The 22,683-nt window shown below is 47.3% G+C and overlaps 1 protein-coding gene across 1 annotated transcript in view; it reads right to left on the bottom strand.

The window, feature by feature from the left end:
* The window catches only part of UNC45B (unc-45 myosin chaperone B), a 42,358-nt gene that overhangs the window by 2,670 nt on the left and 17,005 nt on the right, over positions 1-22,683 (bottom strand). The window contains exons 7-19 of the mRNA XM_015407986.1: positions 22,465-22,633; positions 21,062-21,232; positions 19,771-19,942; positions 17,270-17,570; positions 16,104-16,198; positions 14,203-14,344; positions 12,770-12,910; positions 9,989-10,116; positions 8,490-8,556; positions 6,307-6,420; positions 6,087-6,202; positions 1,877-1,994; positions 1,599-1,754 (exon numbers count right to left, since the gene is read on the bottom strand). Coding sequence (XP_015263472.1) covers positions 1,599-1,754; positions 1,877-1,994; positions 6,087-6,202; positions 6,307-6,420; positions 8,490-8,556; positions 9,989-10,116; positions 12,770-12,910; positions 14,203-14,344; positions 16,104-16,198; positions 17,270-17,570; positions 19,771-19,942; positions 21,062-21,232; positions 22,465-22,633 — 1,890 coding nt within the window. The remainder of the gene's footprint in view (positions 1-1,598; positions 1,755-1,876; positions 1,995-6,086; positions 6,203-6,306; positions 6,421-8,489; positions 8,557-9,988; positions 10,117-12,769; positions 12,911-14,202; positions 14,345-16,103; positions 16,199-17,269; positions 17,571-19,770; positions 19,943-21,061; positions 21,233-22,464; positions 22,634-22,683) is intronic.

A 22,683-nucleotide genomic window follows, 5' to 3' on the forward strand; every position in this document is an offset into this window, starting at 1 on the left:
CCAGGTCTACCAATGTAGTTGGAACGCCTGGGTAGACCTGGCCTCCGGAGGCCAGGTCTACCAATGTAGTGGGAAAGCCTGGGTAGACCTGGCCTCTGGAGGGGGGGCGCGCTCTGGGGCGGGGGGGGGGAGATTGAGCCAGCTGGTGGAGGGGGGGTGGAGGAGACGGGGAACCGGCAGGATGGGTGGGGACTTACCTCCTCCTGCTGCTTCCTCCTCTTCCTCATAGGTGTGGAGCTCCCCCTCTCCCGCGAGTATCGCGGGTCCCCCACTTGTAGGTATCTAATGTGGACGTGGCCAAAAGCAGGGCTGCATCCGTGGGGAAAATGGACGAAAATAATACACACGCAGCTCTGTTGTATAACACAAACAACTCAGGTATGAAGTCTCCCCTAAATGTGCTGATCCTATCAGGGAAGAATTTGAAAACACCCCTAATACATAGTCTCACTTACGGAAAACATGACGCCGCCCCCATACTGAGTCAGACCATTTGTCTATCAGAGTCAGTGTTGTCTACTCTGACTGGCAGCAGCTCTCCGGGGTCTTGAGTGGAGGCTTTTCACATCACCCCCTACTTCATTTCATTCATTCATTCATTCATGAATCAACTTCTAGCCCTCCCTCCCCTGTAAGCAGGCTCAGGGCGGGTTACAACAAGCCATAAAGACACAATCCAGCTTCTAAAACTTCGCAACCAATCATTAGGTAAAGTGTTCCCCTTAAGCTGAGTTAGTGTGAGCTAGCTCACAGTTTTTTAGTTTCCGGTTAGTCAAATTTTATGTTCCTAAAGTAACAGAATGACTTTCAATCTGGAAAAGAAAAAAAAAGTGCTAATGTAGCATTTTTTTCAATTTTTCCGAAAATTTCCGTTTTTTTCCGGAAAAAAACCGGAAAAAACGGGTTTTTTTCCGAGCTTCAAAATTTCCGGAAATTTTACATCTCTATTGATGACATCTTTATTGTCTGGACAAATGGTAAAGGTAAAGGTTCCCTTGCTCGAAAGCCAGTCGAATCCGACTCTAGGGTTGCGGTGTACATCTCCGCTTCAAAGCCGAAGAGCCAGCGCTGTCCGAAGACGTTTCCGTGGTCATGTGGCCAGCATGACTAAACACCAAGGCGCACGGAATGCTGTTACCTTCCCACCGAAGTGGTCCCTATTTATCTACCTGCAATTTCTTGCTTTCGAACTGCTAGGTTGGCAGGAGCTGGAACTAGAGATGGGAGCTCACTCCGTCATGCGGCACACTTGGGTCTCGAGCTGCTGAACTACCGACCTTCCACAGCCTGCAGCTCAGCGTCTTAACCACTTGAGCCACCGCAGCTCATTAGACGGCAATAAATAACCTCAATAAGTAACAGCAATAGCAATCGATGGCATCATCCATTCACTCCATCTCTGTCTCCTCCCGTATAGGTTCCTCACATGTGTGCAGGTGGATGGCAACTGATGCTGATGGGGCAGATGAAAGACAATGTCAATTGCACATAACAAGCAATGCAAGGACTTGGTTCTTTGAGCTGGGGATGCCTGGTACCGAACGTGGTACCTTCCACTTGCAAAGCAGATGCATGTTCTTTGGCGATGAGGCTCTTACCACTTGGGTCATCTTCTGACACAGCTTCTTTTGCGCTGCCGTCAACATGGCCAGGGCTCCTGCCGCCGCATTCTGAACTTTCTCGTCGTCCTCCCCGCACAACAACACAACCAGCTTGAGCCGGTCATTTCCATCAGCTAGGAATCTCTCTTGAACCTGCGGGGGGGAATAAAATACAAGCAGTTTAAGATATAGCCAAGGGGAATTGTTCGGGGGGGGGTGTCCAAGGATTTGGAGGCCCCCTTCCCTTAGAACAGCAAGAGCGGGACAATTTATACCTCTTTGTTGACGACCAGGTTGCACATACATTCTGTCGCCGCCTGCCGGAGTTGATCGTGGTTTTCAAACATGTAGTTTTCAATCTCTGGCATGGCTTTCTCTTTGATGATCTTTTGCCTGTGGTGGTGGAGAAACATTCATCACTGTTAGCTTAAAGCTGATGGGGGACTACAGAAGGAGGGATGCTGTTTTAGACTTGTTGCTTTGGAAAAGAAATAGAAGCCTACTCTGTGTGTGTGTGTGTTGTGCTGTCAAGTTGCAGCCAACCTACGGTGACCACTGCAGCAAGGAGCTTTCAAGGCAAGTGAGAAGCAGAGATTGTTTGCCCTGGCCTTAACATAAGAACACAAGAGACGCCAATGTTGCATCAGGCCAAAGGCCCATCTAGTCCAACATTCTGTCACATAGTGGCCAAAAATACCAGGTGCCCCCAGGAGGTCCACCAGAGGGCCAGGACATTAGAAGCCCTCCCACTGTTGACCCCCCCCCCAAGCACCAAGAAGACAGAGCATCACTTGCCCCAGAGCCCCTATCTATACCTTGTGGCTAATAGCCACTGATGGACCTCTGCTCCACATGCCTATCTAATTTCCTCTTGAAGCTGTCCATGCTTGTAGCCGCCACCATTTCCTGTGGCAGTGAATTCCAAGTGTTAATCACTCTTTGGGTGAAGAAGGACTTCCTTTTATCCGTTCTAACCCGACCACTCAGCAATTTCATGGAGTGCCCACGAGTTCTTGTATTGTGAGAAACCTTTCCTCTGCAAAGTCTTTCTGGGTGACCTTCCTTCCTGTTTAGCTTCCATGCTGCCACCCCTCCCTAGAAGCCTTTTGTTGTAAACAAATTCCATACTGAGTCAACAACACAACAAACCTTTATTGGCATAACAACAGCAGCAGCCTTAGGTACAGAGGCGGTAGGCACGCAAAACAGTTAATTCACTACCCCTTCTGCCGAAAAAGAACTCCTCCTATACGCTCTGTAAAGGAAGTTTGCCACCTCTTCGATGGTATCAGCCCTGTTTGAGGCTAGAAGGTTCATTATCTTACTTTCCTCAGATTTGCCCTCCAGGGTTTGCAGTATAGGGCCGAGGTGATAAGCGCGCAAATCCTGGTAAAATCTACAAGTCAGAAGTACATGGTCTGTTCCTTCAATCTCCTTTAGCCCACAGGGACATAACCTATCCGGGAATGGTATATAACACAGCTGAGGGGAGCACATTAAAACGGGCCAGCGTGAATACCCTTCTAATATCAATCAATCAGACAGGAAAAATACTCTGGCAGCGGCCCATTAAGAGAAATCCCCCAATGAGTGGGAGAGCAATGCCCAGTAGCAAGCCGTCTAAGTTCTTACATTTCTATATCGATCAATCTCTCTTTAATCATGCTGAAAGCGTACTTCTCCGAAAGAAGGATCAAATCATCCATGCTGAGCCCCATCAGTGTAATTTCCCCTTCAACATGTCAATATACTGAGTCAGGAAAGCAAGAGAAAGTGTTCTAGCTCTCTGTAGGCTAGAATGGAGAGAATAGCAGAGAGTGCTTTTTGGCCTTGTGGCAGTTAGAGGAAGAAGCAGGAAGAGAAGGTGTCAGGTGGAAGGAAGGAAGGAAGCCCTAAGAGTGGTGTTCTGGGTAAAGATAGATCAAGATGGGGTAGCCGTATTAGTCTGTCCGTAGCAGTAGAAGAGAGCAAGAGTCCAGGAGCACCTTAAAGGTAAAGGTGTCCCTTGCTCGAAAGTCAGTCAAGTCCGCCTCTAGGGTTGCGGTGCTCATCTCCGCTTCAAAGCCGAAGAGCCAGCACTGTCCGAAGACGTTTCTGTGGTCATGTGGCCAGCATGACTAAACACTGAGGTGCACGGAACGCTGTTACCTTCCTACTGCAATTTCTTGCTTTTGAACTGCTAGGTTGGCATGAACTGGAACTAGAGACAGGAGCTCACTCTGTCATGCGGCACGCTCGGGTCTCGAACGGCTGAACTACCGACCTTCCACAGCCTGCAGTTCAGCGTCTTAACCACTTGAGCCACCACAGCAGTAGTACCTTAAAGACTAACAATTTGTGGCAGGGGATGAGCTTTCTGTGAGTTACTGCAGCAGAACACACAAATGGAAGGCCACAGGGACTGGCCTATCTAGCCTTATTAGCTCTACTGCTCTTCTCCAAAGTATTGCTGTGCTCTGTCCAAAGGAACATTGCACTGTCCTTCACTTCCAACAAACACAATGCGGCGATTGCATTAAAAACCAAACAAACAGAATCTGCCCCCCCTGTCTGGGTTGGGATGACAGAAGCAAACTACCCCGCCCTTCACTACCCAAAGGAGTCTCAAAGCAGCTTACAATCTTCTTCCCTTCCCCTCCCCACAACAGACACCCTGTGAGGTAGGTGGGGCTGAGAGACCTCTGACAGAGACTGCTCTTTTCCAAGAACAGCTGTGCCAGAACTATGGCTTGCCCAAGGTCATCCAGCAGGTGCAAGTGGAGGAGTGGGGAATCAAACACGGCTCTCCCAGATTAGAGTCCGCGCACTTAGCCACTACACCAAACTGGAGCAGGCAAATGGGCAGCTAGCCAGACTTAGCAGCTAGACCAGACTAGTAACTAGCTTTTAAAGGACCAGCTGGAACCCAGTGACTCTCTCGTCTCACTTGATCCCCTACTGCACTGGTTGCTGCTATACCATCCTCTGGCCATCCAGGGCGAAGAGCAGCTGAGAACAGCCCAGTGGCACTCTTAGCTACAGTCTATTTGTTTTGCCTCCTGCGTGTATGAAAGAGCACCAGAAGCCCACCCTTGGCCTTTCCTTTGTTTTCTACTTTTGCCCAGCTTTGTGCTCGTAGTCTAACCTGGATGTCCCAGGCTAGCCCAGTCTCGTCAGATCTCAGAAGCTAAGCAAGGTCGGCCCTGCGTAGTACTTGGGTGGGGGACCACCCAGGAAGTCCAGGGTAGCCAGGCAGTGGCAGGCAAGGACCAAACACCTCTGTTTGTCTCTTGCCTTGAAAACCCCCCACAGGGTCGCCGTATGTCAGCTGCTGCAACTCAGCAACACTTTTCCACCACCACTTTGCAGGCAAATATCCAGGGGTTTTTTTGTAGAAAAAGCCCAGCAGGAACTCATTAGCATAATAGGCCACAGCTCTGACAGCACAGCTTATTAGCATAGCACCCACGTTACCAGAAGTGTGGTCATTCAGCCACACCCACCTTTTGCTTCTTATTCTGTTTACCTTGTTTGTGGTCAAAACCCAGGGCCTTTTTTTGTAGCAGGAACTCCTTTGCATGTTAGGCCACACACCCCTAATGTAGCCAATCCTAATGGATTTCTGCTGTTGGGTGTGGCCTATTATGCTAATGAGTTCCTGCTGGGCGTGGCCAACTTGGGAGCCAGCTGGAACTCTGTTCCTGTGCGTTCCTGCCCAAAAATAGCCCTGCAAATATCCAGCTGTGACTCTCCTGATGTAGAATGCTGGGCTAACTGTGCAATACTATATATCCAGTCTAAGCTCACTGATTTCTGTGGAGATTAGAGTGATTTTGCAAAGACTGAGAGTGGCAGTTCCTCCGCTGGTCTAGTGTGACCGCAGTGTACAAGGAGTCCTGGCTACACTACAGTTGCACATCCTCAGAGACTCTGTAGAGGAGGGGTCCCCAACATGGTGCCCAAAGTGCCTGCTAACACTTTCTCTGGCACCCACCAAGTGATTTTAGGGACTGGGAGGGGCCAGGGAGGGCTTTTACCCACCAAGGCTTTTGATTGGCTAGTGAAGATTTGATTGGCTGTGTGGATTTTTTAAAAATGTTGCTTTGGCAGCAGCTGCCACCACAGCGCAAGGATCCACACTGGGTTGCTGAAGTTAAGCGGTGGCGATCAATGTTCCCTCTAAGCTGTGGAGTCTTGTGAGCAAAAATTCTCCTTTGTGAGCTACTGGCATTAAAGTTGTGAGCGAGCGATTTGGCTACTGCATAAATTAGTGTGCTCTGGAGCCCCCCTTCGCGAGCCAAGACAAAACTGTGTGAGCCAGAGGCTAAAAAACGATGAGCTAGCTCACACTAACTCAGCTTAGAGGAAACACTGGTGGCGATCGTTTTGTGGCTGGCTCCGCCTTCTGCGGCAGCCGTTTTGTTGCTGTGCCCTCGATCCCATGTCAGAATTCCAAATTGGCCTGCAGGCTTAGAAAGGACGGGGAATCCCTGGTATGGAGCTTACCTGAGTTTGTCACTTTTCCCAGAGAAGTTAGTGAGACCACGCAGAGCCTCGAAGTTCTGTAGCCCGTCTCGCTCTGTGTTCAGCAAGCTGACCAGAGGCCGCACGACCTCGTACACCTACGAGAGAGGCAGACATCGTAGCATCCCTATTGCTGGATCCTGGCCCTTCTTCCCACTGTTGCTGCATCACAAAGTCTACAGAAAACAAGGGGTTTACTCACTCTCTCACCAGGGAAGGCTATGTCTGGATTGGAAACGGCAGCAATCTTTGCAAGGGCGTGCGAGGCTCTTATTTTGCCCAGTTCTGTGCCTTCTAAAGCTAATGGTATCAAGGCCTGTTGATGAACGTGGAAGAAAGAAAACTAAATCCCATGACATTTGTGTTAAGCATCTCAAGACAAAATAAAAGGATCAGCTTCCAGCAGTTCTCTTCCCAGTTCTTGGGCAACAAAATACACCAGGAATCCATGGGGCGCCCTTAAAAGACTAGCAACATTTATTCCTACACTTTTGTGAGTCAGCACTCACTTCGTCAGGTGTATCAAGTGTACATTCATGGCAATTATTTTAGCATAAACAAGCATTGCGATAAGTGGATGGGTGTGGGGAGAGGTTACAAAGAGAGGCCAGCTGGAAACTGTAACCGATTAAAGAGAAATCAAGCCATTCCGAGTGGATATACACTCTGTATATCTGAAGAAGTGAACTCTGACTCAAAAGCTTATGCTGAAATATATATTCTGCATCTCTAAGGTGCCACTAGGAGCTACAGTGGCTCAAGTGGTTAAGACGCTAAACTGCAGGCTGTGGAAGGTCGGTAGGTCAGCAGTTCGAGACCCGAGTGTGCCGCATGACGGAGTGAGCTCCCGTCTCTAGTTCCAGCTCCTGCGAACCTAGCAGTTCGAAAGCAAGACATTGCAAGTAGATAAATAGGTACCACTTCGGTGGGAAGGTAACAGCGTTCCGTGTGCTTTGGTGTTTAGTCATACCAGCCACATGGCCACGGAAATGTCTTCGGACAGCGCTGGCTCTTCGGCTTTGAAACAGAGATGAGCATCGCAACCCTAGAGTCGGATTCGACTGGCTTTCGAGTAAGGGAACCTTTACCTTTACCTTTAAGGTGCACTGGACTCCTGTTTTATTTTGCCGCTACATAGTAACATGGTTGCCAGTCTGGAACTTTTAGGGGAGGGGCTGTGGGTCAGTGGTAAAACATCTGTTTGGCATGCAAAAGGTTCCAGGTTCAATCCCTGGCATCTCCAGTTAAAAGGATCAGGCAGCGGGTGATGTGAAAGACCCCTCTCTGCCTGAGTCCCTGGAGAGCTGCTGCCAGTCTGAGTAGACAATACTGACCTTGATGCACCAAGGGTCTGAGTCAATATAAGGCAGCTCTCTGTATGTTCATGTGCACGCCTTCTTATGCAGGCTGTGTAATTCATACTGTTCCCCATTCTGCCATTATATCTGCTGAACAGTAGCACTTCGGAGGAAGCCAACAGTGCAATCCTATCCACAGTTGAAGCACATTGACCAGAGTAACTCTGCATAGTATTGCACTCTGACTCTCCTTGGTATTAAGGAAACTGGACTGTACACATTAGGTTTGAAAGACAACCTGCATTGCTTTTCCCCAACAGCAGAGTCCAAAAGTAAAGGATGGGTAGTGCTTTTATTAGGACAAGTCAACTTCACATAGCAGCAGGCAAACTTCCTCATCGTCTAAGGCTCTTCCACAGGCTAAAGAAGAGTTCTGCTTTGCCCGAAAGCTTGCTTATTGCTTTGTAATGTTTTAGGTGGTCCCCATAAAGGATGTTATCCTGCTGTCACTTTCGGATTCTTTGTCAAAGGCCACCAACAATTTGTGTTGGCAGAGAGATACTTTGATATTTTTTTTCACATTACTTGGTAGTTGTGTTCCAAAACAGGGGTACCTGTTCCAGTCTTGGCAAGTGCAAGAGTAACATAACCACCCTAAATAGGTCTACCCAGAAATATGTTGCATTTTAGTCTCTGGGGCTTACTCCCAGGAAAGTGTTCTTAGAACTGCAGGTGAGCAAGATTCACATTCAGTTGCACCATAAGGACCAACAAGATTTCCAGGGTATGCCCTGACCTGGATAGCCCAGGCAAGCCCGATCTCATCAGATCTCAGAAGCTAAGCAGGGCCGAGCCTGGCTAGTACTTGGGAGGGTGACCTCCAGGGAATACCAGGGCTGGGAGGCAGAGGCAGGCATATCAAGCCACCTCTCTGAAAGATGTCCAAACCCCAGTAGGAGTCACCAGAAGTCACCATGACACACAATACTAAAATAATTTTTTTCAAAAAAGATATCCAGGGTATAAGCTTTCAAGACATAGCTCCCTTCATCAGATACAAGTAGGAAACAAGTAGAATTGCACATACCTTTCCGCCTCCTTGAGCCACAATGGTGCCACGCTCTTTGGGGTCTTCACACAAGGCAAGGAAAACACTGCCAACATATATACAATTGTTGTTATTTTATACGGTGCCCTGAATGTGCCTGTCACTTCACAGGTCCCTGCCTTGAGCAGCTTACATGAAGCTGCCTTCTACTGAATTAGACCACTGGTCCATCAAAGTCAGTATTGTCTACTCAGACTGGCAGCAGCTTTCTGGGGTCTCAAGTAGAGAGGTCTTTCCCATCACCTACTGCCTGGTCCTTTTTAACTGGAGATACCAGGGATTGAAGAAGAAGGGGACGGCAAAGGATGAGATGGTTAGACAGTGTTATCGATGCGACAAACATGAAATTAAGCAAACTTCAGAGCACGACGGAAGACAGGAGGGCCTGGTGTGATGTGGTCCATGGGGTAGCGAAGAGTCGGACTCGACTGTGCGACTGAACAACACCAACAACACCAGGGATTGAACCTGGGAGGACCTTCCGCATGCCAAAGAGATGCTCTGCAATTGAGCTACAGCCCCCCTCCAGCTTACAATCTATAGATGAAGACATAAGTGTACTTTCCTGTGTGGGCCCACAGCACAATGGCAGCACACCTGCTTTCCTTACAGATGGTCCCAGAAGGTTCAATTCTCAGCATCGTTCATTTAAAAGGATCAGGTAGGTGATGCAAAGGACAAGAAACCGAGAACCTGGAGAGCCGCTGCCAGTCAGGTCGGATGAGATGGACCTTGATAGACCAGGGATCAGTCCAAGGCAGCCGTTCTGTTTCGCCTCTTTCTCCATAACAATTCAGTGTGCACGTTGTATTGCCTCAAACACAAGAGTAGAGTTTTGGTATATTTGGGGTAGAAATTGATCCAATCCTGGCTGTATAGTTCGCTGATGAGATCCCCCAATACAGCAGGATGTGAAGCCTCCTTAAGGTGCAGTCTTCATTATTACTTCCTGTACTGATGTTGCCATCTTTCATAAAAACAATCACTGCTTATTTAGGTCATTTATAGTTTGTCTTCCTCACTGAGACTCAAGGTGGATTACATAGTCAAGTACAATCGACAGACAGGACGTCCAATGAACAGTATAACAGTTTTAGACTACAGAAATCTGAAGACAAAGAGTTTCTGCAAGCAGAGCGGAAACCAGGCATGAGCTCTGAAACATGACAAGTTAAGTGGTGCTGAAACCACACAGTCGGGAGCGTACTTACAGTCATAGGCAGCCATGAAGCGGAATAGATCACTGTACTCCTATCAGGGCTCTTTTTGTAGCAGGAACTCTTTTGCATATTAGGCCACACCCCCTAATGTAGCCAAACCTCCAAGAGCTTACAGAGCTCTTCTTACAGGAGCTACTGTAAGCTCTTGGAGGATTGGCTACATTAGGGGTGTGTCGCTTAATATGCAAATGAGTACCTGCAATGCAACTGTGCCCTCCCACCCAATTTTTGAACACACGCAAGTGTAGGAAAGTTTACCGAGCTAAGAGTTCTTTGGTCTGATCCGTCAAAATGGCGCTGTCCGCTTTCACCATGCAAACCAACGCAGAGGTGACTCCGGCTTTGATCAAACGCTTCACTCGCTTCTCGACAAAGTCCTTCTTGTCCTGGGTAAGAAAGAAAAGGGGGCGAGGGAGTTACCTAGGTTCTGTCTTGCCCTGTAAATGGGCTTGCTGGCAGGAATGTCTACAGGAGATTTAGGGTGGGGGCAGTGGTCCATCTTTCCTGCACACCATCTTCTGAGCCAGTTTGGTGTAATGGTTAAGTGTGCAGACTCTAATCCGGGAGAACCGGGTTTGATCCCCCACTCTTCCACTTGCACCTGCTGGATGACCTTGGGCAAGCCATAGTTCTGATAAGAGCTGTTCTTGAAAAAGAGCAGTTTCTGTCAAGAGCTCTCTCAGCCCCACCTACCTCACAGGGTGTCTGTTAGGGGAAGGGGAAGGAGTTTGTAAGCCGCTCTGAGGCACCTTTGGGTAGTGAAGGGTGGGGTATAAATCCAATCTCTTCTCTTCTTCTTCTGAATACCAGCTGCCTGCTTTTCAAGCTTTATTCTGGTGCATCAACCAACTACAGGGTAATCTCTTCAGAAAAGCCCTTACCAAGGAATTTCCTCCCTCCCTTCTCTAGACCTTCCCTACAGGTGACCTTCTCCCTCCACACTTTGTCCGCCACCCGAGGATTCTTCTCACCAACCTGTGGGTGGGGTTTGGAGATCTCCTGGAGTTACAACTGGACTCCAGACTACAGAGTTCAGTTCCCCTGGAGAAAATGGGGGCTTTGGAGGGTGGGCTCTAGGGCCTGGTGCCCCACTGAGGTCCCTCCCCAGGCTGCACCCTCAAATCTCCAGGAATTTCCCATCCTGAAGATGGCAGCCTCGAGGCCCTCTTCAGCATCTGGACCTGCCCCTGAGGTTGGAAGCCACCGCTTCTTGTCATGATAACCTCCTGTTTTCCACAGCTATTTCTCTCACTTCCACTCCTGAAGAACTTTCTGGATAATAGGAACACTAAGGCTATACTCAAATTAGCCAAATTTGGTTGGCTTGCCTCAAGAGACAGAAAGTTAGTAGCTCGGTTGGGTAAACGTTAGGCATTTAGCCACTTTGTATGTATGTTGACAATGGCTGTGGGCTGCGGTGGCTCAAGTGGTTAAGATGCTGAACTGCAGACCGGAAGGTCAGCAGTTCAGCTGTTCGAGACCCGAGTGCCGCATGACGGAGTGAGCTCCCATCTCTGGTCCCAGCTCCTGCCAACCTAGCAGTTCGAAAGCAAGAAATTGCAAATAGATAAATAGGTACCGCTTCAGTGGGAAGGTAACAGCGTTCCGTGCGCCTCAGCATCTAGTCACGCCAGCCACATGACCACGGAAACGTCTTTGGACAGCACTTCGGCTTGGAAACAGAGATGAGCACCGCATCCCTAGAGTTGGATTTGACTGGCTTTCGAGCAAGGGAAACCTTTCCCTAACAATGGCTACGTCCGTCATAATTGCCATGTTCTCATATCTGTACGTTACATTTTTAAACTATTTTTTATTAATTTTTATAACATTTACAACTCCACAACCATACAATATAACTTAATAACTTAACTTTAAACAAATAGCAAATAATTAATCATAAACGTACAAAACCATAAAAATCTAGAACACCAATTCTTGTAGGTGTAATAGCACATTTAAAACTAATACAATGCAAACTTATTATATTTAATAGGAAGAACATTAAATTGACTCCCTTCAGTTTCTATAAAATGGAAAAAAGGAAAAACATTTTTCCAAAAAAATTGTATTCTTTTTAACACAACCATCCACAATCAACAGTTGCATAGCAATTTTATCATTAACTACTATATCCCGAATTTTATCAAACCAAAGTCTCAATGTTGGAACTTTAACAGATTTCCAAAGTTGGACAAGTGAGGTTTTTGCTGCCAGCAATAACAGAGCTACTATTTCTTGTTTCTGATTAGTCATAAATGAATCACTCCAACAATTTAATAAAAGAGACTCCGGAGAGTTTGGAATCCTTATGCGAGTTATTTTTTCTATGATTGGCAACACCATTTTCCAGAATACTGTACGTTACATTTATTGGTTTTCCTGTTTAACCTGCTATGGTTTTATCTGTTTTAATGTGCTGGCTTTTGCCATGAATAAAATCGATCTGTCTTCACGGATCCCATGCTGGGCACCGCCTGAAGGGAATTCTGCCTCCCCCCGTAATACGAGGGCCAGAGCAGCCAGGGCAGGCAGCTTGCCCCTCCCAGCAGCATTGGTTCCTGGCCACATTGTTGTGTAGTGGATTAGCCGCATGGAAGAATTGCTGAGACATACATGATACACTGCACACTTTACTAGTACACAACACGCACCACCCACCAATGGCCGACTGGCCACTTGTATACAGTCTGGGGAACCTCCCATTGGCCCATTTAAACCTCCCACCAATGTCCCATTGGTTCCCCTAGTGGCAGGGTGCAGGAGCCTGGTCCCCATTGTTCTCCGGACTCAAGCTCCGCTGTATCGCGGGCGCCCAGTAGCGGTCCGCGGACACAACACACATTCATCCAACTGGTCTTCTGGAGGGGAGGCTGACTCACCTGATGGGGTCTGGCTGACTTTCATTGCCCTCCAACTCCATTGCTAGTGTGTCCACACCCTCCGCCCTTTGCTCTTCCTTCGCCCTGCAGGTTGATGCCCTGGCAGCCCGGAGCCCCTCCTGAGTTTTTGTAGCCACCCTCTGTGATTCCAGCCTACCTTTGGGTGTTCTTCGGGCACGTGCTGTTTGGAAAATTTGGCCAGTTGCACAAGTTCTGGGACAATCTCCTTGACGTCATAGCTGTTGGTGCAGTTTACCAAGACGGAAGCCACGGAGTACAAAATGGTCTTGTCGCTCGACTGCAGAGGACAAAAGGGAAAGTGGTCAGATATTTAAAGCCAAGGATGGCTACAAGCATGGACGGCTTCAAAAGGGAATTAGATAAGCATATGGAGCAAAGGTCCATCAGTGACTATTAGCCACAAGGTACAGATAGGGACTCTGGGGCAAGTGATGCTCTGTCATCTTAGTGCTTGGGGGGGGGTCAACAGTGGGAGGGCTTCTACTGTCCTGGCCCCACTGGTGGACCTCCTGATGGCACCTGGTATTTCTGGCCACTGGGTGATACAGAGTGTTGGACTGGATGGGCCTTTGGCCTGATCCAACATTGGCATCTCTTATGTTCTCTTATGTTCTTAAGGATGGCTTTCTCTCAGGTTTGGGTTGGGTTCTGTGGGCCTTGTTAAAAATAAGGCCCCCTTCTAATGGTTCTTGGCATTTACCCAGCATTTTCAGAGGTATCCTGGCTGGGCACATGGATGTTCCATATGGCCACTAAAACACACGGATGCACCTCTCCTCCTCCATGGATTTGTCTAACCTCCTTTTTCAAGCTATCAAAGTGACTATTGCTACATTCTTGTAGCAGTGAGTTCCATAAGTTACTGGAGTGTTGTGTGTGGAGGCACGGCTTTTTGATCTATGGCCTCCATAAATGGCATAGTTTATTTTCCCCCTGCTGCATTCATCCGCTGGAGAAAGGCTGTTGTTGTGGCATGCTTACCTTCTAACGCAAACAAAAAGGAGGGGAAGGGGAAAGGAAAAAGGGGGGGGGGAAGGAAAACTCAACCCAAAAAGCTGCTATGGATCCACAAGGGTTAAACTAACACTAAATATTATGAAAATACAAAATTTATTCAGGTGTACACATTTTTAAAAATAGACTCATTAAAAATATTCACATACAGACATAAAAAACTTCTCAACATTCATACATAGATGGGTTAGTGCAGTGCAACTGAACCAAACGCGTTTCGGCCCCCAAAGGGCCTTCCTCAGTGGTCACAATCCAAATTACAAACTTGACATACATTCAAAAAATTTTTTTTACATAAGATGTTAAATACATATGCAGTATAAGGCCAGATGTTGTATCCTAAATACTTGTATATTTGTTTATTATTATTATATAGGATAGGCCTCTGGTATAGCCAATTAAAGTCCACCAATAATTCTGATAGCACAAACTTGCGTGAGTTGAATGTATGTCACTCCATCCTGTACAAATCCTGGTGCTTACCTTCTAAGCCATCACCGTATGTGAGACTCTGCAAGTGTGTCGCACATGTGCAAGCGAACGTGTGGGCATTACCTTGGAGAGTTCAAACATGGCTTGCATGGCTGGCTCATCTTCCACAAAATCGTCCTTGACATCAGCATCCAGGGTCAGGTAGGCTAGCCCTTCTATGGCCCACTTCCGAGTGCGGGCATCTATGGCGGGGTTGCACAGCCACCTGCAGGAACACAAGCCGGGTGCTAATCTCTTCCACTGCAGAGACTGCTGCAGCACACACAAAAAATGACATCCCCCCCCCAAGAATGGGGACTTTGCCCCAGGTCTGCATTCATCTGGGGGTCCCTGTGGCTTCCAACCTTGTTCCTTGCTCTGTTCCCCCAATATTCTCCGTAATTCTAGATTTTGGTTTTCCATCTGGAACCTACTCTGGTGGGAAGGGAAGTGGGGAATCTTAACCTGGGAATCCCAGTAAGGGGACTGCTCTAACCTGCAAGCCCATGACCATGATATGTGACCTTTAGGAATATTTTTCTGTCTCATATGACGGATGAGATTTGTCTGTGTGAGATGGATTGGGGGGGTCATGTTTTGGATTCGTTCTAGACCCCCTCCCCAAATGGCTGATTGGATCCTACCTCCACCCTTTTGACCTTATATGGGCCGCTGATATTTCTTCATATCTCTTGTTAACAATAATCTTTAAATCATCTACCTGATGGCAGATACCCTGGCTTGGATGGCCCAGGCTACCCTGATCTAATCTGATATCGGAAGCTAAGCAGGATCAGCTCTGATTAGTAGTTGGATGGGAGACCACCAAGGAAGTCTAGGATTGTTACATAGACACAGGCAATGCATTTTAATGTTCTCCCATCTATGGTTGTTATATGGGAGATTTAAGAAATTCCATCTACAGATAGGTTGTGTCCATGTGGGATGAGCAAGACTGAAGATAGCATGAAGATAATAATCATGTTATTTTGCACTGTACATTTTATGATGATCTTCGTCCTGTATTTTTAAAGCCTTTCCTGCTACCTTTGGAGGGTCGATCCGAGGTTCGTAAGACCTTTATTCTTTTAGCCTCAAATAAGAGCGAAATCATTGAACCTGTAGCAAAACTTCTCTACCAGGCCTCAAGGAGGAGATGTTCTTTCTGACCATAGATTCCAGTGTATTTTATTTGGATTTGTGCTGTAATGCCAAATAAAGGCGAACCTAAACAGCATGATAAAAAGTAGAGACGTCACCCTGCCAACAAAAGTCCGCATGGTCAAAGCAATGGTATTCCCAGTAGTCATGTATGGCTGCGAGAGTTGGACTATAAGGAAGGCCGACCGCCGAAGAATAGATTCTTTTGAACTGTGGTGCTGGAGAAGACTCTTGAGAGTCCCTTGGACTGCAAGAAGATCAAATCAGTCAATCCTAAAAGAAATCAACCCTGACTGTTCCCTGGAAGGCCAGAAGCTGAAGCTCAAATACTTTGGCCACCAAATGAGAAGGGAGCACTCACTGGAGAAGACCCTGATGCTGGGAAAGATTGAAGGTCAAAGAAGACAGGGATGGCAAAGGATGAGATGGTTAGACAGTGTCATAGATGCAACGAACATGAAGTTGAGCCAACTTCAGAGGACGGCAGAAGACAGGAGGGCCTGGCGTGATCTGGTCCATGGGGTCGCGAAGAGTCAGACTCGACTGTGCGACTGAACAACAAAAGTGTGACACAGACAATGGCAAACCCCCTCTGTTTGTTTCTTGCCTTGAAGACTCTATGGGGATGCCATAGATCAGTTGCGACTTGCCAGCACTTGCCACCACCCCAGAGCATACGGAGGACAAATGTTTCTCCTGCTGATCAAACACCTCACAATGGGGAAGATTGTATTGCTAAGAATCCCGACACAAGGGTAAGACTGGACAGCAAGATAATCTGCCCCACCCACATCACAATAAGGCCTTCCAAGCCAGTCACTCACTTCCGACACTGTTTCGCTAGCTTTTCAGTAGATCCTTCAGCAAACTGGCGTAGGCCATAGTCAGTCCCTCCGGCAGAGCCCAGCTTGCAAAGGCCCTAGAAAGAGGATTTTAAAAAAATCACTTTGTGGGTCCAGTGTGGCAAAGAGTTAGACAATCTTAGTTTCTGAGCAGTATGATTTTTTTTAAAAGAGGCAGAAACATACCATATAGCCAGGGGTCATTTCCTGCAGGAGCGCACAGGAGCGGAGCTCCGGCAGTAAAGAGCCCAGGGGGCGGGCACATGCAACAAGCCCCACCCCCTGCTCCAAGCAGCCCTCAGTCAGAGCAAGAAGCAGCCAGGTAAGTTGCAGAGCCCCCCCCCGGCCCCCCGGTCCAAAACAGTCCAGTGGCACCTTTAAGACCAAGTTTTATTCAGGTACAAGCTCTCCCTCCTCTGCGAGGACAGATCTGCACGTCCCCCCCCCAATAGCTAGCAATCCAAAACAGTCCAGTGGAACCTGAGCGGTGGGTGTTGCCTTCTGACACACTTCCGGTGATGTCAGGGGGTGTGGCATATGCAAATGAGCTCCTGCACCTCTTTTCCTACGAAATGACCCCTGCATAGCTATATGAAAAGCTAACCAAATGGAATCCATCCAAAGTGATGGAAACGACACTTTACTCACTGGTAAATTCCTCCCCCCCTCCCCCCGGTTCTTCATGTGTTTCGCTCCTTCTAGTGGCTGATTTGATATCACACAAATTTATGTCCAGCATAGAAGCCTGCAGGGCGATAGGCTGGCAATAAACCTGTGCGGTATTGAATTGACCACTAGAGGGAGCAAAACATGTACAGAACAGAACCCTCCTCCCCCCCAAAACAGAAACTTACCAACAAGTAAAATAAGAATGTGGAGAAGGCCATAGTCAGGATTGGGGTATGTGGTTCTCCTGCTTGACGTGGCCAATTTTTGTTTCGCACCCATGGCAACTCCCATTCACTAGTCTGACCTGAACATGAATTTTACTCAGCAAATGAACTTTTAGTCTGAGGAATTGTTCTGGTTCATGGGATGGAGGTATGCATCCCTAATAATCAGTGGAACAATCTTGCCACTGCTTAATTCCAGGACATTTCAATGCATAGACAAACCACCACAACCCCGTCAGGTCTAGGAGAACCTACCACCAGAGCTCGGATCTTGATCTTCTCATTCTTGGTCTTCTTGTAAATTTCCTTCAGCAAGCTGATTCCATTGCTGATGATGAAGGTGGCCCGGCTGAGCTTGGTCGAGGCATGGATGAGGGCTTCCACGGCCACCAGCTGGTCAATCTCTCTGTCGGAGCCACACAGGGCCACCATCATCTCCATGACGCCCTTCATTCCTAGCAGCTGGTTACCCAGATCGAAAGGTCCTTGCAAGACTCCAGACACTACCTGAATGGCATGCAGGGTCTTATCCATGTCTTTGGGGTCGATTTTGCTCCTACAGGCAGGTGGAGGCACACAGAATACTGAGAACTTTGGGTGAAGTCAAACAAAACATGGGTTAGTGCAGTGGAGATTATTTACAAGTGTCCCTATCACCGTCTAGTGAAATGGACCTTTTTGCTCTCCTACAAAAACCATTCTTCCAAGTTTTGGATTCAGTAGAGAAAATACCCCTGCGTATGGCAACAAATGGCGAGCATCCATGATGTACCTGTCCTCTCCTTCCAAGATTTGCAGCAGTTTTGTTTGTTGAGCTCGGATTTATGGTATGTCAAGGCCGAGCCAGGACTCTGGGTGTATGTACATGAACATAGACCGGGAAGATGCATTTTCTATAAGGGCGGGCTCAGTGGTAGAGCGTCTGGCACGCAGACAGCCCCAGGTTCATTCTCCAGCATATGACGTTGAAAGGCTCAGGCAGTCCATAACGTGAATAATGACCAGAAGGCCAGGCTTCTAACCTTTACAGCCCATATTATCTACCAACAGAGGTCATTTCGGGGGGATCGCAGTTCCCCCGGGTGAGGTGCAGGGGGGCGGGGCACATGACGAAGCCCCGCCCCCTGCTTCCGGCCGCCCCGCTTCTGGCCCTCATTCAGCCAGAAGGAGGCAGGAGAAGAGGGAGGGTAAGTTGCTTCCTCCCCGCCTCTCCCCACCCCTGCCTGCCTGGTCGTTGGGGACGGTGTGTGTGGCGTTATGACACACTTCCGGTGATGTCAGGGGGTGTGACATATGCTAATGAGTTATGCTAATGAGTTCCCCTAGCTCTTTTTCTACGAAACGAACCCTGTCTACCAACAGCAATAGCTAAGTCAACGGCAGTGTATGTCAAATCCCTTCTGGGTCTGGAGAGGGCTCTGAGGTACGTGCTCTGTAGGCCTCATGAAGTTTATCGTTCTGAATTGCCTGCCACCCTAATTGCAACGGCCATGCTTGTCATTACTGCCTCTTGGAAATCGGCGCTACCCCCATCTCTCCATCAATGGCGGAACAAATGCTGGGATCACTACGTGATGGACAAAATAGCTGACACATACGAGACACACACGCGAGGGCACTCAGGATCACAGTCTAGATTCGTACGAAAGTGGTTTGCATTAATCACCTACTTCACAGAACATGACATTCTACCAGCACATGTAGGCTACGCCAAACGGCTTCGTTTATGAGTTGCTTTTTCTTGCTTTAGTCAGCCTTTATTTTAGGGTCTGATCCCTCTTTCCACAAGCTTTTACTTATATCTTAATGGTACTATAAGACACTCACATATTAGTGGTAGGATACTTGGGAACAAAACGAAGAGCATAAGGCCTCAGTCAGGCAAAGTTAATTTTGATATATGGATCTACTGAAACGTCTTAACTGTATTTGTTTACACGTCGTTGAAATAGGGTTGAATGCATTACTGTTTATGCTTATTGGATTTTATGTATATGTGACTTATCTTTGAATTAAAAACGTAGAAAATTTTAAAAAATGAAGTTTATGGTTCAAGTCCCGGGAGCCACAATAGATAAGAATATATACAAACATTTGAAATTGTTTTATAGATGGGCCCATCTGGTTCGGGGTTGCCTCTTTCAAAGGGCTACAGCTCTCTACAGGCAGAGGAATGTCTTTTAACTGAACCTTTTTTAGCTGTTGCAGATTTTCCGGGTTGTGTGGCCGTGGTCTTGGCATTGTAGGACCTGACGTTTTGCCAGTAGCTGTGACTGGCATCCTCAGGGGTAGGAAAGCTCCTCCATTAGCATGTTCACAGCCTGGGGAACTCCTACAAGATAATGACTCAGCCCTACCCCACCTTCCTGAGTAGATATAAATTACCTGCCTACCATTTTTCTTCTCACCTTGACACAGAGAGTACTCCGTCTTTCTGTGTTATACCTCTGAGGATGCCAGCCACAGCTATTGGCAAAACATCAGGTCCTACAATGCCAAGACCATGGCCAGACAACCTGGAAAATCTTAAACAGCTAATGAACTCCGTCCACGAAAGCCTTCAACAAGATATTGAAACTTTTTATATTAGAGAGGCCAGGGATTAAACCTGGAACCTTCTGTATGTCAAGCAGATGCTCTACCATTCCGATAATAAATTTCTGTTTGGTCCTGGACCCCAAAGACAGTCTTAAACCCCTGTTTTGTGCTTTGTCTATTCTCGGAAATCCATATGAGACCCCGAAAGCTTTACTCACTTAATGTACTCTTCACAGGTCTCCCGGAAGGTATTTCTCTCGGGATCGCATCGCAAGTCGTCGTACAGTTTGTTCAGAAGAACAGAAGCTGTCAGCTGAGTGTTCTCCGTCAGCGGCAGGCAATTGGGCATGTCTGGGATCTGGCCAACAAGTTTCAGAATCTTTTTCAGACCTGGGGAGGGCGGAGGGAGAAAGGACATAGGATCAGCTCATGTTAGAATGTGGGGCCCTAACTGAAGAAGCTGACTTACACTCTCAAACCTGAGCACTAGAAGGATCACAGTATACAGAATGTCAATGAAACAGAAAACTAAAAGAAAAGATGCTAAAAGGATTTTACAATGAAGAAATATTTCGAACAATTATTTTAAGTAACATTTCAAATAAACCTGTAATCACTCATCACCATATACTGTTCTTCAAAATAATACAATATCACGCACACCGGAAAATGCAAGTGAAATCGTTGGGATGTGCAATTGCATTCATTAAGAAACCAATCCACAATCCAAACAGAAAATAAACACGTCCATTCCAAAGTTCATGCAGAAAAATTCTTCGTTGAGACAAGGATTCTGGATTTCGCTGTCTTCCCCAGAGAAAAACAAATCTTTACTCATAAGAAATCCTAACCTCAGGCACCAATCTGCATTCTTCCAAAGTTCCTCATTCATAAAATTCTGATGTTGGTAAAGCCTCTAAGATTGAGAAAAATCCACGGTGTAGAATACAGTAATCAAGCCAGGCACCAATCTGCAATCTCCATCTGGAGCCATTCACAATTTTTGTTTCATTGCTTGTATTATTTCAAAGTTATTTGAAATAAGTTCTTAAAATTATTGTTTGATATATTTCTTCATTGTAAAAAACCTTTTAGAGACTCGTCTCACAGTACTTTTCTATTTCACTGACACTAAGTCAGAGACCATTGGCTACGCTAGCTCAGTATTCTCTGCTCTGACTGGCAGAAGCTCTCCAGGCAAGGACCTATCCCGTAACAGCCCTTGCAGGCTGGAGATGTCAAGGACAGAACCTGGGACCTTTGGTATGCAAAGCAGGAGTTCTACCACTCAGCAACGGCTGATGGGCTGAAAATACTGGGCAGTCAGGTGGTCACAACAGCTTGGACCAACATGTTTGCGAATGGCACTGTCGCCATGCTTCTACACATCTTCCTGTTACATTAATAAGAGATGCGGGTGTAAATATTTCAGATACACAAGCTGTTTTCCGTTCTGTTGTCCTGTTGTGAAGCCTCGACAGGAAGAGAGAGTTTTAAAGGGGTGCTTACCATTGTCAACCACAAAGAGGGTCCTGCTATTGTCGTGGTTCCTCTGATCCTTCCTCGGCACGTTTTTATTGAGCAGGTTGAGCGCACGGTCCCGCCCTTGCCCCGACACCTTCTTATTGGGAAGCATGTCCAGAAGGTGCACGGTGATCTTCCTCAGATCCTTCTTGGTGTCTGCACAGAAGACGACAGAAGTTCAACGCAAAATAATTTCAGTAAAAATAGATGTTGGGGTAAATATGTGTCACTACTCCAACTTTTTATCTGTTGGGAGGGACCAGGTCTCTGCAGTACAACCCGTACGGGCAGGCAGAAGGCCCCAGCTGAGGTTCAATCCCCAGGATCTCCGATTAAAGAAGCACAGGAAGGAAATATTGACAACTTTGTCTGCCTGAAAACCATTGCCAGTCTGGGTAGGCAGCACTGAGTTAGATGAGCTAAAGGTCTGTCTTTGCATGAAGCAACCTCATTTTTTTTAAAGAAATGCAAATACATGAATGGGGTTTGAAATGGACAATTGCCTGATCGACTAGGGTGAGTTCAGAATGGACTCCAGGCAACAAGGCCCACAATGATGCGCGTTAATTCTTTGGGGGGGGGTTCAGGATAAAAATGATACGCACACATATACACACACAAATTAGATAGATAGATAGATAGATAATAGGAAGGTGAGCTAATAAATATTTTTATAGTCTGATAACATGTGTACTGATTAGGATTGGTTGTTTTAAACCACATCCACACCTTTCAGCAAATAGAAGAAGAAGAAGAAGAAGAAGAAGAAGAAGAAGAAGAAGAAGAAGAAGAAGAGGAGGAGGAGGAGGAGGAGGAGGAGGAGGAGGAGATTGGATTTATACCCCGCCCTTCACTTGGAGTCTCAGAGCGGCTTACAAACTCCTTTCCCTCCCCCTCCCCACAACAGACACCCTGTGAGGTGGGTGGGGTGAGAACTCTGACACAAACTGCTCTTTTTCAAGGACAGCTGTGCCAGAGCTTGTGACTGACCCAAGGTCACACCAGCAGGTGCAATTGGAGGAGAGGGGAATCAAACCCGGTTCTCCCAGATTAGAGTCCGCACACTACACCAAACTGGCTCTCAAGCTATGCAAGATGAAATTCATATATGCCCCACAGATTTAAACTAGTGTGGCAGCCCCTCCCTCTGCCCAAGGAATCTTAGGAACAAGGGTAGCGGAATCTGGGGAAACGGAACAAGGAATACCAAGCATCAGCCTCCTGGTGGGAGCAGATGAAGCAGGCATCCCTGGTTGGTGTTGGGCTTTCTGTCAGGCCACGCATCTCAGTGGGTTAGTTCCTGATCATTTGCTCCAGAATCAAGCCCTTTAAAGCAATTTTAGGGCCACTACTAGTCAGTTTGTCAGGCTGTTACCAAGGATAATTACCCAACACCAGAGCATCTTCTTTCCCATGTTCTTCTTTTTTGCCCTCCCCAGTTAAGGAGTCAGTGATGGTCTGGAGAAGGTGGCAGACGGCCAGCGAGATCTCTTCGTGGTCTATGGACATCCACATACAAATGTTCTCAATTCCCAGCATGTGAAGGATGGCGGTGGCCTGTTCGAAGAAAGAATGTGGGGATTATTTGGGTCTGAGCTAGGGTTGCC

Source organism: Gekko japonicus, unplaced genomic scaffold (genome assembly GCF_001447785.1).
Source record: "Gekko japonicus isolate JY-2015 unplaced genomic scaffold, Gekko_japonicus_V1.1 scaffold1, whole genome shotgun sequence".
NCBI lineage: Eukaryota > Metazoa > Chordata > Lepidosauria > Squamata > Gekkonidae > Gekko > Gekko japonicus.